This window comes from Phascolarctos cinereus, unplaced genomic scaffold (genome assembly GCF_003287225.1).
Source record: "Phascolarctos cinereus isolate Bilbo 61053 unplaced genomic scaffold, phaCin_HiC Scaffold_4;HRSCAF=312, whole genome shotgun sequence".
Taxonomy (NCBI): domain Eukaryota; kingdom Metazoa; phylum Chordata; class Mammalia; order Diprotodontia; family Phascolarctidae; genus Phascolarctos; species Phascolarctos cinereus.
In genome coordinates this window covers 17471090-17488923 of record NW_027555847.1, presented here as the reverse complement: position 1 = coordinate 17488923, position 17834 = coordinate 17471090, and the positions used below count along the sequence as shown (strand labels likewise).

Below are 17834 nucleotides of genomic sequence, written 5' to 3'. Positions count from 1 at the left end.
GTCTCGATTTCCTTAGAAACAGTGCAATTACAGTGTAAGCAGAGACTGGCCTTTGCCAGCCTCATGCTTTGCATTTCTATACTAAATGCAAATCATTCTAATGTGGGCATCAAAGCCATTCTGACCACTGTATGTAATTGAGAGGGATAAAATCGCATTTCTTTTCAAATGTGCTGGTTAAGACTTTTGCTTAATTTTGCTGTCCCTCCCCAATTAATCTAGACTAGTGAGGTTTATATAGCTACCAGATGCAAATCTGAATGAATTTTGCTTTTACTTAAGGCTCGTGTGGTTTATGGCCCCCTTGCACACGGGTAACTCCAGTTGAAAGGAATTTGATGTCATAGTTGAGTCCAATTCAGTTCAGTTCCATAAGCATTTATTAAACGCCTGGCATGTGTCTGGTGTTAGGCAGCATGCAGTGGTGGATAGGGCATTAGACTTGGCTGGGAGACCTTGGCTTCAATTTCTGCCTCAAATACTCATTAGTCACCACACCTCTCTGGGCCTCAGTTTCCTCAACTGCAAAATGGGAATGAGATGAGGTTTGGATTCAATGAATGCCAAGGTTCCTTCTAGTTCTTAACCTTTGATCCTATGAAAAGATACAGGATAGATCGTGGGCCTTTGATCTCATTGCTATAGGGAAATCTCAGGTGAGAAACTCCGTCATCCAAAGAAGGTGTGTGCTTTGGTACCTCCTCTGCAACTTTTAGTCGTAGAGCATCCTCAGCACTTCAGGGACCTCTAAGACATGGTCCTATGATGTAAGGACAAAAACAAGCTAATACCTGCCCTCAATGTGCTTACACTCTGTAAGCTGGAGCCAGACAAGAAAATGCAAAATACGTGCAATGAAGAGAACACTGGCTCTGGGGTCAGACAATCTGGGTTCGAAGCCCGATGCTGATGATTGCTTCCTTTGTGACTTAGGGCAGGTCCCTTAAGCTCCCTGGGCCTCAGTTTCCTTATCAGTAAAATGACAAGTCACTTTCCCTGTCTGGGTCTCTGTTTCTTCATCTGTACAAGGAGCACATTGGTCTAGATGAGCTTTGCAGGCTCTTTTAGCCCTAGATCTATGATCCTGTGAGTCTCTGACCTCTCTGACTTGGTTTTATCATCTGTAGAGTGAGTGGGTTGGGGTGGGTGACCTTTAGGCACCCTGCTGGCTCTAGATCTGTGCACCTGTAGTCCGCTTCTTGTTCCTTTTCCCTTCCCCTAGGCGACTCCTGGATACAGAAGATGAGCTCAGTGACATCCAGTCAGATGCCGTGCCCTCCGAGGTCCGGGACTGGCTGGCCTCCACCTTTACCAGGCAGATGGGGATGATGCTGAGACGGAGCGAGGAGAAGCCCCGATTCAAAAGCATTGTTCACGCTGTTCAGGCTGGAATCTTTGTGGAGAGGTAAATAGTGCAACAGAATAGAGTTCCCAGGGTAAAAGATTCCGTTCGATCAGGAGTCATACAAATGTGTCATCTTTAATTGACTCCTGTCCATAGAACCTATTTGGGCCTCTTGATGGTATCCATCCCTTGGAGTCCTTTGAATTACAAAAAAAAGTTCAATCTGAATCGAGTTCTTAATTTTCAAGCAAGAAGAGGGGAACTCACAACCTGAGAGGAAAGGTGATCCTGCTTCAGGGATGGCATGTGGCCACCAGATTTAGCTCCCCCTCACCCACTTCTATCCATCCCAACTTCTATGTTTGCCCAAGAGTAGAAAAGCTCATTAACAGAAAGAAAAATTAGGTATTTTAGCCCATTACGTCTTAAAGAATCTGGATAAGTGATGAGTATATGAAAAATGGGGAAGAGACCAAGATGGGAAAGCCATAATGACCCTTGATTCAAGCAAAATGGTACCCACGTGAGGTTTGATATGCATAGGGAACCCAAATCTTTTAAAAGATGTTTTCCTTTTTGATTTTGAGCCCTTTACAATGAAAAGTGCCAAAGCCTTACCTGTCCCATATTCTTTGCTGAACCATGTGCTATTTTGAAATACCATATTCACTTTATTGACACTTAGCTCACTGAGGGGGGAATTTTTAACTTGGTTCTTTGAGGGTTCTGGAGAACACTAATTTCCAAATTGTTCTCCTACTGGAGCTTTCCACTTGGAATGGCACACTGTGTGGCAGAATATCCATTATCTGTTACATTTAGTATCTGGCAGAGCCATAAAACTAAGGTGGAACAAATAAGGCTTTGTCCTTCCACCCTAAAAATTAAAGAGTCTACTTAAAGTACTTATAATCCTTCAATATCATAGTAATGAATTGGCTTAGCATGTAGGAAGAATCTTTGGTTGGACTGGACATCTACCAGGTGGAATGCTTTCTTCCTGTTAGCAAGCACCTTCTGGTTGAATACCTCCACAGTTTAGCTTGGTCCTGCTTCTTCTACCATCTCATTTCCCTTCATGGTACCCTGGGGTCTTTGTCTTTTCCCGTCATGAATGATACCTGAAGTCTTTTCCCCCTACCTTGACTGAATTTTTCATTTAAAATTGATTTGAGCGCATGTTTTATATAGATTTCCCCAGGCATCAAAATTGTAGTTACATCTCCAGCATCTGGCAGGAGAGGCTGTTAAACATTTTAATTTCTATCATAGAACATGCAGATTGATTTTGTTTTTCTGCTCCATGATCTAGGTGTTTGGGTCTGCTTTAATTTCCACTGATCTTGAAATGTTGGCCAGCTGGCTACATATGATAATGAGAGTAAAAGAAATAGAAATGACCTTTGGGTTCTGGAGGCTACCGAGTAATTTCCAGAAGCTCCTCAGTGCATCAAGTTTGTCATCCTTCAGGCAGAGCACTCGGGCCCGTGGGGTCTGTTTTCTCCCCTTTGTGTGATATGACATTGCTTCTTTTATTTTTCCTGACTTTGCTAGAATGTACAGACGGACATCAAACATGGTTGGATTAAGCTACCCACCCGCTGTGATTGAAGCATTAAAGGTAATTTCAGGGAGCAGATAATTTAGTCCCTGACGCTATCTTTCAACAGTGTCCTTACTTAATATGAGATGTGCTTTCACACTATCTTTCTCAAGTCTTTCTTGGTTTTCTAATTCTCTTCTTTCTACTTTTTTCTATCCCTTCACTGGATCTCCTTACCCAGCCTTCTGCTTTCTTTCATCTCTCAATGGTTTTTCAATTCTCATCTTTTTTCCTTTCGGGGGGGGGATGGGCAATCAGGATACCCTATAGTGGACTAGTCCTATGCCTTCAAAGTTGAGTCATACTGGAGATCATAAGAGGGAGTTTCTCCTTTGGCAATTTCTTATGTGGATAAAATTAAAGGTCTGGACCCCAAATGCCTTAGGCCAGGGTCTCTTAACCCAAGGTCCTTGAATTTATTTTTAAAGTATTTTAATAGCTGTATTTTAACATGACTGGTTTTCCTTGCAATCCTTGTTGTTTTATTTTATATATCTAAGTATATTATTTGAATAAGGGGCTCACAGACTTCACTAGACTGAGGGATCTGTGACCCAAGAAAGGCTAAGAGCCCCTGTCCTAAAAAGTTAAAATACTGAGATTTCTCTATGAGGGGTGGGTAAGTGACTGCCCAGCTTTTGGTATATTTTTTTCATTCCACAAACATTTATTATTATTATTAATTAAGTGCTCATTACATTTAAGATATTGGGGTTACAAAGATAAATGATAAGTCAGGATTCCCATTCCCATAGGATCCTAGGATCACAGATTTAGACTTGGAAGAAATCTAAGAGGCCAAGCCCAAACCCCCCCCCCCTTTACAGATGAGGAAACCAAAGCCCAGGGTCACAATGCTCATGTCAGAGGCCAAATTTTGAACTTGGGTCCTCTTCCTCCTCAGCTAAAGTTCTTTGCCCTGTGCTAGGGAGGATAGCATCATGTGGTACTTAGTAGTAGGGGCAGTGGTGGTGATAATGGCAGTGCCACAAGGATCTTTTCTCTTCCTGGGTAGTTGGATATCAAGGGAGGCAGCCTAGTGGGTAGAGCCCTGGACTTAAAGCCAGGAAATCTTGGGTTCACATCCTGCCTCTGCTTCTTCTTTGCTTATAAATCTCTTCATCTTTCTGGCCCTCAGCTTTCCCATCTGTAAAATGAGGCTAAGGATAGTCACTCCCTCTTGCAGAATTGTTGTGAGAAGCACACTTAGTTATAGAGATGCCAGTGAGTATCAGCTCACTGGCCAAGACAGGAAGAATCTGTAATTCTTAGGCCCAGGACCCCACAGGCTTTGAGCAGAAAAAAGGGGGCTGGCAAATCAGCTGTGGAATCCTGAGCCACCATTTCTGGGGGACAAAAGTCACAGTAAAAGGAGGAGGGGCTACAGGGAGCAGGCACTGGAAGACAGAAAGAGGCTGAAGGATGCTAAGAACATTTTCTCTGTCTCCTTTTCCCTTTTGCAGGATGTGGACAAGTGGTCCTTTGATGTCTTCACACTGAATGATGCCAGTGGAGATCATGCCTTGAAATTCATTTTCTATGAATTACTCACCCGCTATGATCTGATCAGCCGCTTCAAGGTGAGTGAGTGTGCTGTGGGCTTCTCATTTCTTCCCCTTGTTTTATCCTTCAGAAGCATGTGGAAAAGAAGTCCTCATTAGGGCCTTAATGACTTTGTTTGGAATGCCCTTCATCATAACCTGGCCTCACAAATGAGCATCCCTGGGTTAGGCACTAGATTCCCTCTTCTGAAATTATCAATATCATATGGTTAATCACATTTTACACTAATTCTTCTTATCTGCACCAACATCCTAACTTGCCTTGGGAGAGTGCTAATAGGCAAGGCTACTTAGGCATTAGGAAAACCACGGTTAGTTCTTTTCAGAAGTAAAATCTCTCATGTTCAGGCTTTGGCAGAGTATAGCTGATGGGGATGGGCCATCAACAACCAGTCCACTGAGCACAGAGCGCCAGAACCACAGGGATGTCTATTAGGAAGCATTCCAGATGAGTGTTGGGTGAAACCAAGGAAAATAGTTTCTGCTTTGGGCTTTGGTAGGGTGGCTGAACTGACCCAATATTTACACTACCTCCTCACCAACATATATCTATTTCTCTTTCTCCTTCTCCCTCTCCCTTTCCCTCTGCCTCCCTCTCCCTCTCTTTTCTTCCCCTTCCTCTCTTCCTCTTCCCTTTCTCCCTCTCTTCACTCTTCCTTCCTCTTTTATGCCCTTTCTCCCCTTCCTTTCTCTCCTTCTCCTTTCTTCCTTTCTCTTCTCCCCCTCTCTCCTTCTGTTTCCTCTTTTCTTCCTCTCCCCTTACCTCTCTCTCTGTTTCTGCCTCTGTCTTTATGTTTCTCTGTCTTTGCCTCTGTTTCTGTCTGTCTCTCTCTCTGTCTATCTTTGTATCCCTTTGCCTGACTGAAGTACATCTAGACTTAAGGGCTTAAAAGTTAGCCCTTTGGTGGCAGAGGCCGGGGCCACAGGAATGAATCCCTGGCCAGTGCCCTTCCAAGCATACAAAAGTATCTTCCAAAGACCACCTAGGAGCTGTAAGCAAAATTCCCCTCGATCCTTTACCAGGCCAGAGAATCACTTTTCCACTTTGACTCTGGCCAAGCAAAAACCTTTTCTTCTGTCTTGTGAAATCCACAGCCTGCCTCCCCCTTTCCCCAAGATGAATGCTAATGAAAAGAAGACAGCAAAGTATCTCAGGGATGAACTGTCCCTTTCACATTAAAGGTTGATACTGGAAAGAGCAGTGAGAGATTTTCTCATGGGAGGTATTATAGTCAACTTGAAGGAAAAAACTTGAAGGAAAAATACTGTCAGACATTTCAGGAGGGGCAGTCTGGGTCACTTGGCCAAATTGAAACTTTCCTTTCTCCTCGCTCCCTCCCCTGAACCTGTGGACATAATTGGCAGAGGGCCATGATTGAGAACCATCTCTAAGCCTTGCCTTCCCTCACTTCCTCTCCCTGGGCCTCTGGTTCCTAGTGTCCAGGAATCTCCTAGCTCCAACATCTCAGAAGTCCTGGAGTGTCTCCCTTTGGTCAGTTCTGATGGGACCAGAATGTCACAGAATCAAAAAGGAGCCCAGTGTTTCTTGAGATCAACGTAAATCCAAGTAGAAGGGCCTTGTACGGCACTGCCTTCACCTCTCCTCCATGCTCTTGGTCCATGGTATCAAACTCAAACTGAAATAGGAGGCTACTAACCCACACATACAAGTCCCTGTAGGCCTTACATGGACTTGGAAAACACATATTAACATTATCTATGTCCTATTGTATTTTTATTTATTTTGTTAATATTTCCCAATTACATTTTAATCTGGTTCTCCGACTCAGCCCATTTAGCAGCATTGGGCATTTCTGCTCTAGGGAAAGATGTCAGGAGAACCAAGTTCTCAGTGAGGCAGCTCCTTCCACTTTGGTGCATCTCAGATGGTTAGGAAGTGTCTCCTGACATCAAGCTCCAAATTCCCTACTCGGGAATTGTCTCCCCCATAGCTCCTAGATGTGATCTCTTGGGCCAGCCAGATCAATTAAAAACTTCCCTGGTACTTGGAGACAACCTTGCGTCTTCTGGGATTTTCTTCTTCTCTCTCATTCTTTTCTTCTATACCTCAGTCATTTCCAAGGTCCCTTTATCAGCTGGCTTCTCCTCTTCTAGACACACTCCAGCTCAGTTTGTGGGCTCCCTAACATAGTGCTGTGAGATGTTGTACTATGGTGGAAGCCATGATGGCTCTGGAGATGGAGGACCTAGATTCAAATCATGACTTTGCTGATAGAGCAACAAGAAAATGAGGCAGCTGGGCTAGAGTGAGGTGCAGTAGGGGTGTAAGTAAGGTGTGGAGTGCAGAGGAATATAGGGCCTGGACATGGAATCATGAAGATCTGGATGTGAATCCTGCCTCAGATACTTATTAGATGTGAGGCCCTGGGCAGGCCACTTGACCTTTCCCTGCCTCAATTTCCTCATCTGTAAAATGAGAGGCTTTGGTTTGGATTGGAAGTGCCTTCTAGCTCTAAATTTCTGGCTGTAAGATCCTATGAACTGAACATAGTCCTCTAGATGTGAGCCAAGTAATGAGATCATAGCAGGAGACGCCATGCTGGACCTGATACTGTTGGTTGTTGGAGCCTGGGGACACGTCTGGTTTGTGGTCTCTGTGCCAAACGGTTCACCTGTGTGAATCTGCTACAGTCAGTCCCCAACCACTCTGGTCTTGGCTCGTGGACTGCTGGCTAGCTGCGCCTTTCCCAACCTGGACTTCGGAAGTTGACATTTGGAATTTGAAATTAGGACCTCCAATTTATCCCAATTTGATGTCTTCTCATTAGATCAGACTCGATGTTTCAGACCATAGATGGAGGGTGTCCCCAGAGTCTTAGGGTGATTTTAAGCTGCTGAAGACTTTGGGGACACCATGCACGTATGTGTATGTGTATCTGAACATGTCAGCAGCTGAGTGGTGCCATCGTGCATAGAGCGCTGGGCCTGAAGCCAGGAAAACTCATCTTCTCGAGTTCAAATCTGGCCTCAGACACTTACTAGCGGTGTGACTTTGGGCGAGTCATTTGATCCCATTTGCCTCAGTTTCCTCATCTGTAAAATGAGCCGGAGAAGGAAATGGAAAAGCCATTCCAATATCTTTGGCGAGAAAACCCCACATGGGGTCACGAAGAGTTGGACACAACTGAAATAGCTGAGTCACAAATATAAATGTGCGTCTATAAATATGAATTGTGAATGTGTGTGCCTATGTGTATGTGTATGTGAATGTGAATGTGCACGAATGTGCGTGTGCATGGGTATGGCAATGAATTTTTCAGTGATATTGACCTTCGTCTCAGTCATAGAGAAGTGGCCATCCATGGTGGATTAATGCACCAACCTCTTAATTGATTATTCAGTCGATTAATCAGCACTCATGAGGCACTCCCAATATTCCAGCCCCAGGAAGCACTGATTGTTGAATTATTGGAATATATGAATGCAGCAGATTTGTGAGAAAGGAAAGGAAAACCACCCTCAGGCTATGCAGAGTGCATTCTCCCAAGGTTACCCATTGCTCTGGTTAAAGACCTCAGTTGGCCTCTGGGCCACTGTCCTCCAGTGACAAACAAGGGAAGCCTACTCTGTTCCATGGCTTGGCCCTTTAAGTGTTGATCTCTTCTGGATCTTCACCAGGCTAAGGGACCTCCCATCCCTCACTGTCCAGTTGTGAGTTTCAGGCACTTGGTGGCTAGAGTCCAGAGCTGTTCAGCCACTCGATCAGACTCAGGCTGTTGGGGTCTTTGCCATTCCTCCCAGGGCAAAGCCCCTGCAGTGATGCTGGAGCTTGAGATGTCCCCAATCTCCTTTCTCCGACGCCACCATTAGACTTCCCCCAAGGATCAGCGTGGCTGCCTCACGTGGCTGCCACCTTCTTCTTCCAGATTCCCATTTCTGCTCTTGTCTCATTTGTGGAAGCACTGGAGGTGGGTTACAGCAAACACAAGAACCCCTACCACAACCTGATGCACGCGGCGGATGTCACTCAGACCGTCCACTACCTCCTCTACAAGACAGGGGTCGCGGTGAGTGCCCAGGGAGAAGCCTGGGGCCCTTCAGGCACTGTGAATGTTCTGTTTGGTCATATAGTGCTGGGGAGCCCAGTCACTGTGTGCTGCGCTTCTGGGTGACCAAGAGAGTCACTGCCCTGTGTGGAAGAGAAAGTGATGAGCAAGGAATCCAGGGTCCTGGAACCTAGGCTTGAGTCCTAGCTCAGCCTGAGCCCTCGGGTGACCTTGGGTGGGTCACTGCCACTCCAAGGCCTCAGCTTCCTCCTCTTTGAGATCAGGGGGTCGGGCTCGATGGTTTCTGGATGTGTGGGGGGTCTTTTTGTTTCTTGCCTCATATGTGCCCCTCTCTTCCCCTTCTCAGAATTCCTCTGGGGTTTTGTGGGAATGGAGTAAAGGCTGTGACAACCTCACTATGGGCTGTTGGGTAGAACAGAAGTGCCTTGAGAGGAAGAACGTGTGTTGCATGTGTGTGTGTGTGTGTGTGTGTGTGTATGTGTGTGTGTGTATGTGTGTGTTCCTCCAATGACTAGCACACAGCTCTGCTTCATACACAAATATGGCAAGAATATGTGTTTGTCCATGTGGGGACTCCTGTTAATAATCAAGCAAGTGTGCATTTATTAATCACCTGCTGCATGTCAGGGAATGGGCTAGGAAGTAGAAAGATGAGAATGAAGCCATCCCCACCCTCGGCTGTGACTACGTAGACAATATGGCCCCTTCCCAGTTTAACTCAATGACCCTGTGCTGTCAGTTCCCTTCTCTGGTCCTCAGTTTACTCATTTGTAAACTGAGAAGGCTCCCCCAGATGACCGCTACGGTCCCTGCAGCACAAAGTTCTTCTAGTTTCGGATTCTGTCCTTTTGGAGACCTGCCCTAGAAGTCTGCTTCGGGGACAGCTGTAAGGCTGCCCAAGAACTGGGGAGGGCTGTGCAGCAGCCTAGGAAGGTCCATCGGAGGAAAGGACCAGCTTCTGATTGCTTCCTTCTCTCCTCCACAGAACTGGCTGACGGAGCTGGAGATCTTTGCTATCATCTTCTCGGCAGCCATCCATGATTATGAGCACACCGGAACCACCAACAACTTCCACATTCAGACTCGGTGAGTGAAGCGGGAGGAGAGTGCCTGTGGATATGGAGATGCCTGTGTGCGGAGTGAGAGTGTGTGTGGAGGGGGGGTGAAGAGAGAGAGAGGGAGAGAGGGAGAGAGGGAGAGGAAGACAGAGAGCGAGAATGAGAGAGAGAGAGAGGGAGAGACAGAGAGAGAGAGAGAGAAAGAGAGAGGAGAGGGAGGGGGGGAGAGGGAGAGACAGAGACACAGCAAGAGAGAGTGAGAGAGGGAGAAACAGAAAGAGAGAGAGAGAGACAGCAAGAGAGAGAGAGAGACAGAGACTGAGAGAGACAGAGAGAGAGAAGAGAGAATGAGAGAGAGGAGAAAGAGAGACAAAGAGAAAGAGAGAGACAGAGAGACAGCAAGAGAGAGCAAGAGAGGCAGAGACAGAGAGAGAGAGACAGAGAGACAGACAGAAAGGCACAGAGAGAGAGAATGAGAGAGAGAGGAGAGAGAAAGAGAGACAGAGACAGAGAGAGACAGAGAGAGCGACAGGCAGAGAGAGACAGAGACAGAGAGAAAGAGAGAGAGAGAGACCAAGACACAGAAAGAGAGACAAAGAGAGATAGAGACAGAGACATAGCAAGAGAGAGCGAGAGAGGCAGAGACAGAGAGAAAGAGAGACAGAGAGAGACAGAGAGAGAGGGGAGAGAAAAAGAGAGAGAAAGAGAGAGAGACAGATAGAGACAGAGAGAATGGTGTAGAAGACAAGGGAGGGTTAGGGAGGGGAATGAGGTTTTAGTGGGTCTAGATCAGAGGTTTTTTAACAACTGCCTGGGTCCTGGACCCCTCTGGCAGTCTGGGGAACCTATGGACCCCTTTTCAGAATGTTTTTAAATTAGTAAAATTATATGTATATGTATATGTATATGTATATGTATATGTATATGTATATGTATATGTATATGTATATGTATATGTATATGTAAATGTATATGTATGTTTATATGTATATATAGAATTATAAAGAAAATCAATTATATTGAAATATAGTTATTGATATGTATATGTATATATGAATGTGTATGTTTAAGATAAGCAGGCAGGAAGACCTGGATTCAAATCCTGCTTCAGTCATTTATGTTACCCTAAGCTGTCTAGATGGTGTAGTAGATAAAGTGCTGGACCTGGAGTCAGGAGGACCTGAATTCAAATCCTCCTTCAGGCACTTACTGGCTCTGTGACTCTGGGCAAGTCATTTAATCTCTTCCAGCTTCAATTTCCTCATCTGTAAAATGGGAACAACAGTAGACCTGCCTGCCAGAGTTGTCCTGAAGATCAGATGAGGTAACGCATGCCGAGGTTTGCACACCTTGCGATGCAGCTATGACTATGATTAATAATTATTAGACAAGCCACTTAATCTCTCTCCCTTCAGTTTCCCCTTCTATAAAATGAGATGACTCCATGCTTTAAGGTCCCTTCCTGTGCCAAATCTCCAATCCTATGAACTTTAAAGATGTGTGTCGTTCAGTTGTTTCAGATGTGTCTGACTGTTTGTGACCCCTTTTGGGGGTTTTCTTGGTTTTGCCATTTCCTTTTCCAGCTCATTTTACAGATGAGGAAGCTGAGGCAAACAGGATTCAGTGACTTGCTCAGGGTCACACAGTCAGTAAGTGTCTGGAGCCAGATTTGAACTCATGAAGAGGAGTCTTTCTGATTCCAGGTCTGGCAACTCTATCCACTGAACCACTCAGCTGCCCAAAGATGTCTGTAGGCCTGCTGTTCATTGGTGTTTATTATTGTAAACTCCTGTAGTTATCAGTGGCATAAAAATGCCATTAAAACACAGAGAAGAATTAGGTGCTGGTTTCAGATAGAATGTGACTGAAGAGAAGAAGACATAGAAAAAAAAAAAGAGATGAAACAGGAACCTTTCTGGGAAGAGACTGAGAGGGGAACTCAGGACCAGAAGGGTCCCATGGCAGCTACACATTCAGGGCCCCAGCAAGCCACACCCAGGGCTTTCTGATAAAACATAATGGCCTTGAAGGACACAGCCCCCAGCTCCCCAGGCCCAATTGTGGAGCCATAAAAAGAAGCCAAAGTGAATTTAGCCAACAGCTTTGATTGAGCCTAGGTTTTGCCAACCCAGAAAAAAGGATGGCTTTTTAAGGGTTTTCACTATGCTTGAGAAAATTCTTTAACTTTCTGCTTTGAATTCATCCATGCCCCTGATTTGACCCAGAGACAAGAAAACTTAGCACAAAATCACCCAAAGACCATAAAAATGCTAAGACTGTAATCTCCAATTGTGGTAGTGAACCCTGAACGGCTAGGGCGGTGGAGGAGAAATGGAGTGATTTAAAATCCCATTTCCAGCCCCAGGTGGGGGAGAGACCCATTCAATGTACTCAGGTTGAGGGTGGCTGTAGAGAGGCTAGGTGCCTTATCCCCTGTCAACTGGAGCTGAAGCGGGGATTTTCTTTGGCAAAATTGTAAGCCCAGGTCAGTTTCCTCAGCAGGTTTCCAGACTTCCTCTGCCCACCGGAGTACTTATGGGGAATTCAGACCAATTTCAATATTACTCTAAGTAAAGTCTAGCTGGAAAGGGAAATTTACTACCAAAAAAATCACATAATGCAAACCAAATGTAAATGGTATTACAGTCTCAGAGAACAGAAAAGCAGCCACACCCTCTGTCTAAAAGGACAACAGGGTTTCTCAAGAGCTTCAAAGCATGCAGGGAAGACAGACCCACAGAAAAAGGATGCAGGGAAGCAAGCCTGGTCTTGGCTTTGATCTGGAGGATGAAGATGCTCATGTAGTAACAAGCATGTATATGGCACCTACTGTATGCCAGACATTGTACTAAGCACTTTACAAATGTCTCACTTGAGCCTCACAGCAACCATGTGGGGGAGTTGCTGTTATTATCCTCATTTTACAGTTCAGGAAACTGAAGCAAGCAGTTGTTAATTGACTTGCCTAAGGTTACACAGCTTGTATAAGTGTCTGAGGCTGGATTTGAACTCAGGTCTTCCTGACCTTCAAGGTCATCCAGTCCAGAGGTTCTCAAACTTTTTGGTCTCAGGACCGCTTTATACTCATAAAAGTGGAGGATCTGAGGGGCAGCTAGATGGCACAGTGGATAGAACACTGGCCCTGTAGTCAGGAGGACCTGAGTTCAAATGTGGCCTCAGACAAATGACACTTACTAGCTGTGTGACCTAGGGTGAGTCACTTATCCCCATTGCTTAGTCAAAAAAAAAAAAGAATGAAATTCTGAGAAATGGAAACAAATTTAAAAAAGGGGGGGCAGCTGGGTGGTGCAGTGGATAGAGCACCAGCCCTGAAATCAGGACAACCTGAGTTCAAATCGGACCTCAGACCAAACACTTGACACTTACTAGCTGTGTGGCCCTGGGCAAGTCACTTAACCCCAATTGCCTAAAACAAAAACCAAAACAAACAAACAAAAAAAGTTGAGGATCTCCTCCAGGAGCTTCTGTTCATCTTTTTTAATTAATTAATTTTTTTTTAGTTTTTAACATTTGCATCCATAGGCTTTTGAGTTTAAAATTTTCTCCTCCTCTGTCTTCTCCCCATTCCCCAAGGCAGTGTGCAATCTGATATGGACTCTAGATCTACATTCACAGTAAGCCGGTTTTCGTATTAGTCACGTTGTAAAGAATTAGAGCCAAGAACCTCTGTTTACGTGGCTATTTGCTGTTGTTTAATCACTTGAGTCATATCTCTTGGTGACCCCATTTGGGGTTTTCTTAGCAAACATACTGGAGCGGTTGGCCACATCCTTCTCCAGTTCATTTGACAGATGAGGAAACTGAAGCAAAGAAGGTTAAGTGTCTTGCCCAGGGTCACACAACTTGTAAGTGTCTGGGGCCACGTTTGAGCTCAAGAAGATAAATCTTCCTGATTTTAAGCCCAGCGCTCTGTCCACGGTGCCATCCAGCTGCTCTTACGGGTAATATCTATATTTAATTTATCATTAATTAGCATATTAGAAATTAAAACATCTTAGTATTATTATAAAAATTGTTTTGACCTCACAGACCCCCTAAAAGGATCTCAGGAACCTTAAAGAGTCCACAGACCACTTTAACAACTGCAGATCTGGTACACGACCCTAATTCTTATTGGATGAGGAAACTGAGATTTATAGAAGTCACTAGCTCTTGGCAACACAAGTAGAGTTGACAGTATTGGGATTGGAACCCAGGGCCTCTGACTCCAACCCAGTATGCTTTTCCTCCTCCTGTCCAGACCACACGGCCATCATAAATCCCACACTGACGGGCTTGGATCGCGTCCGTGGCAGCGTCGACTATTGATCTTTAATTTCCAGTTCTCTCTTTTCTCCTTTGCATTAGCTGTTGAGTGGGAGGGGGCATGTGCATTGGGAAAAGTAGTGATGAAGCAAGGAGAAATAAGGTATTCACTCCAGCACGGGAGACCTTTCCTGAAAAAAAAAAAAAAGAATCGTGGGAGTACAGATTAAGCAGGAGACCTTAGAGACCATGGGGTCCAGGGTGGCTAATGGGCCGCAGACCCAACAGTATGGTCCAGAAGCCTCAGAAAACGAACATGCTCTTAGATGATGCTAGAACGTCTGGAGTGGCATTCCCCCCGATCGTCTGAATCGGTTCCCACCTGCAGTCCTGGAGCATCGTAGGGTCATAGATTTAGAGCCAGGAGGGCCCTTGGGGCCCATCAGATCCAGCTTCCTAAATGAGGCACAGAGCGGCTCAGTCCTTTGCCCAGAGCCACTAAACTAGTAAGTATCTGAGGTAGAACGTGAACCTAACTTCCTGACGCCACGTCCGGCGCCCTACCCATTGGGCCGTACTGCTTCTCCACTCCCTGTGGTTGAGCATTTTGTTCATTTTTTGTCTCCAGCTCAGATCCGGCCATTCTGTACAATGACCGGTCTGTCCTCGAGAATCACCACATCAGCGCAGCCTATCGACTGCTCCAAGAAGATGAGGAAATGAATATTTTGTCCAACCTGTCGAAGGATGACTGGAGGTGAGAAGCAAAGAGGCCCAAAGGGCCGTATTTGGGAGAAGGAACAATGAGGCAGATAAGATGGCTGCTGTTGGAAAGATGTACTCTGCCTGCTTAATTGTTTATTTCTTATGTGTGTGTGTGTGTTTGGGTGTGTATGTGTGTTTGTGTGTGTGTATGTGTATGTGTATTTGTATGTGTGTGTGTGTGTGTGTGTGTGTGTGTGTGTGTGTGTGTTTCCTTAAGACAAATGCTTTACAAAAGGCACGTGTTATTTAATCACAATATACTAACTGGCTTGGTCACAAGCTTCTATTTTGTCATCTACCATTGTGACAGATCAGAAAATGGCATGAGAAATGTTTGAGGACAAACAATACGGTCATTTCTGGGTCCTCCGCATTTTGGCTTCCTGGCACAGAGCCTCCACTGAGGCTAGTCACTGCTCTGATGCCAAGAGAGCCTCCTCCCGCTGTCCAACAATGTCCAAAGAGCTTGCTTGGAAAACTTTTGTGTCGTGTTTAATGTCTGAGACTTAATTTGAGGAGACGGCAAATACTTTTTAGGCACCTACTATGTGCCTTGCTAAGCACTACAGCCACAAAGACAAAACGCAACCATCCCTTCCCTCAAGTTGCTTGCATTTTACTCAGGGGATACCCCACGGCCACTGGGGAGCAAATACAGTATAATGTGGGGAGACAGAGAGCACTACTAAGAGATGGAATTAATGAAGGCTTCCTGTAGGAAGTGAGGCCTGGACTGAACTTCGAGGAGGACACAGGATACAAGACACAGAGGCCAAGAGGTAGCACATTCCAGGCACGGGGGTAGGAGATGGCGTGCTGAGCTCGGACAACAACAGCCAGCCCAGTGTGGTGTGGGAAGGGCCATCCTGAGAAATAAGTATGGAAAGGAAGGCTGGGGTCAGATTGTGAAGGGTCAGTTATTTATAATTTGTCTTACAGGCAATAGGGAGCCATGGAAGATTTTTTCTTTTAAGAGGGGGAAGTGACATGGTCAAGCCTGTTCTTCAGGTAGATTACTTTGGCAGCTGTGTGGCAGACATGTAGGTAGAGGGGTGAGACTAGAAGCAGGGAGATCAATGAGGAGGCTGTTGTAAGAATCAGGAGGCCCTGAAGCAGGTGTGGCTGAGTTGAGAGAAGGCAGTTTATTTACCTTGTAAACTGAATAGAATATTTATACCACGCTTTTATGGGTAGCATCTATCTTCACAGCCCTCCCACACCCAACACCCTTGAAGGTTCCCTCTGTCTGGTGACTGACTGTACGTCTAGGAAATGATGTGTTTCAGCTGGATGCAACAATTTCTTCTCTTCTTAGCATCCTGCCCTTGGTTTCATTGGAAGTCGTTGTTCAGCTAGAAGAAATATGGTTTTATGAGAAGAAATGTGGTTTTAATTCCCTTTTCCCAGGGTGATTAAACGCTTCTGGGAAAAGCCATCTAAGGGATCCAGCTCACGTAAACAAATGTGTTTAGAGTTGTCCTTAGTGGAAACAGTGGCGTCAGACGCCAGCATCCATCAGTGCTTTCCACTTGGGTTGATGACCGGCAGGGTTAGTCTCCTCCTTCACCAGCACCTCATCCTTGGATCGTTCCTTCAAGCCCCACTCAGGTGCCACCTCCTGCAGGAAGCCTTTCTTGTTCTCCATTGTTATTGGTGCCCTTCCCCCTTGTCCTTCCTCCGCCCCAAATATTCCTGTATGTACTGATCTGTTTACAAGCTATGCCCTCCCAGGAGAATGGAGGCGCCTCTAGGCAGAGCTGTGTTTCCTTGGGTCTTTAGCCTGAAGGAGAGTTTGTGTGGCAGTCAGCCTCAAAGCTAGAAAGATTGAAGTCCAGCTGCTGCCTCTGAGACCTTCTGTCTACGTGACCCTGGGCCAGAGCTGTGGGCCACTTGTCACCAAGACAGCCCACTCCATCCACCCCCAAATTTACTTTTTATTTATGGCTCATATATTTTGTCTTGAGAGGCAAAGCTGTGGGGTGGAGGGTTGGCCTCAGAGCCAGGAAGACCTGAGTTTGAGTTCTGCCTTTCACACATATTCACCGTGTGATAGAAAGCAAGGTTTCCTGTAGGAACTGCCATGTGTACTGTGTGTGGAGGGGAGCTCAAGCTAAAAGAGGCTGAGGTGAGGAGGCAGAGCTCCACCTGTGGTGGGCCATGCCCTAGATAAAAGGGCAGAGGTGGGAGGTGGCAACAACAAGCTGGCTGGTTGGGGTGGAACAGAAGAGTGTGGCAAGTGTCAACGTCTCAGACACTTCTGTCGTGTCCCCACTGAGCTCTTGCTCTCCAACCATCCACTCTGCTGGAAACTTAAACTCCTCTTCTCCTTCTCCAGCTCTGACAGGTGAGCCTTGTGCCTTATCTGTCTAGGAACTGAACTCCTTCCTGCACAGTCTCACCACCATGCCTCCCTTTTCTAGCACCCATTTACGTGTTTGTCTTTTATTAGAATGTGAGGTAGGCAGCTTAGGGATAGAATGCCAGACCTAGAGTCAGGAAAACTCATCTTTGTGAGTTCAAATCCAGCCCCAGAAACATACTAACTGTGTGACCCTGGGCAAGTCACTTCTCCCTGTTTGCCTGAGTTTCCTCATCTGTAAGATCTGGAGAAAGAAATGGCAAACCACTCCAGTATCTTTGCCAAGAAGGGGTCATGAAGAGATGGACATGACTAGAAATGACTGAACAGCCTTAGAGTGTGAACTCCTTGAGGGCAGGGACTGCTTTGATTACTTTCTTATGTATCTCCAGAGTTATCACAATGCCTGGCCCAATGTAAATGCTTCATAAACACTTTATCTAGGCAACTCTCTGAGACAATAAGTTGCTAATCTTCACTGGTGGAGAGTGTCCTCATTTGCTAGATCTCTAAACTAGTGGAATTCTAGGACCAATTCTTATCCATCTCCTGGTCATTGAAAAGTACTCATTTCTAGGAGGCATCTGGGAAATGTGAAACTCTTCATTAGCTCAGTGCTGACCAAATGGGTCATAGGACCGTAGATTTAAGACTAGACAGGGCCTTCAAGGTTATCTAGACCAACCTTCTTCATTTTACATATGGGGAATCTGAGGCCTAGAGTGGTTTCAGTGAGCTGTCTGAGGTAGCAATATAGTCTTTATTGAAACCCAGGTCTTTGGACTCCAATTTCAAAGTGTTTCCATTATTCCACACTGCTGCCTCCTTCAAACAAGGAGCCTTTTCTG

General features: G+C 45.6%; 1 protein-coding gene across 6 annotated transcripts in view; it reads left to right on the top strand.

Annotated features, from left to right (window-relative positions):
• Positions 1-17834, top strand: part of PDE1C (phosphodiesterase 1C) — a 443465-nt gene that overhangs the window by 358376 nt on the left and 67255 nt on the right. For all 6 annotated transcript variants that reach the window (XM_078152096.1, XM_020968958.2, XM_020968965.2 and 3 more), the window contains 6 exons: positions 1223-1405; positions 2900-2966; positions 4412-4528; positions 8398-8538; positions 9524-9624; positions 14491-14619. In XM_078152096.1, coding sequence (XP_078008222.1) covers positions 1223-1405; positions 2900-2966; positions 4412-4528; positions 8398-8538; positions 9524-9624; positions 14491-14619 — 738 coding nt within the window. The remainder of the gene's footprint in view (positions 1-1222; positions 1406-2899; positions 2967-4411; positions 4529-8397; positions 8539-9523; positions 9625-14490; positions 14620-17834) is intronic.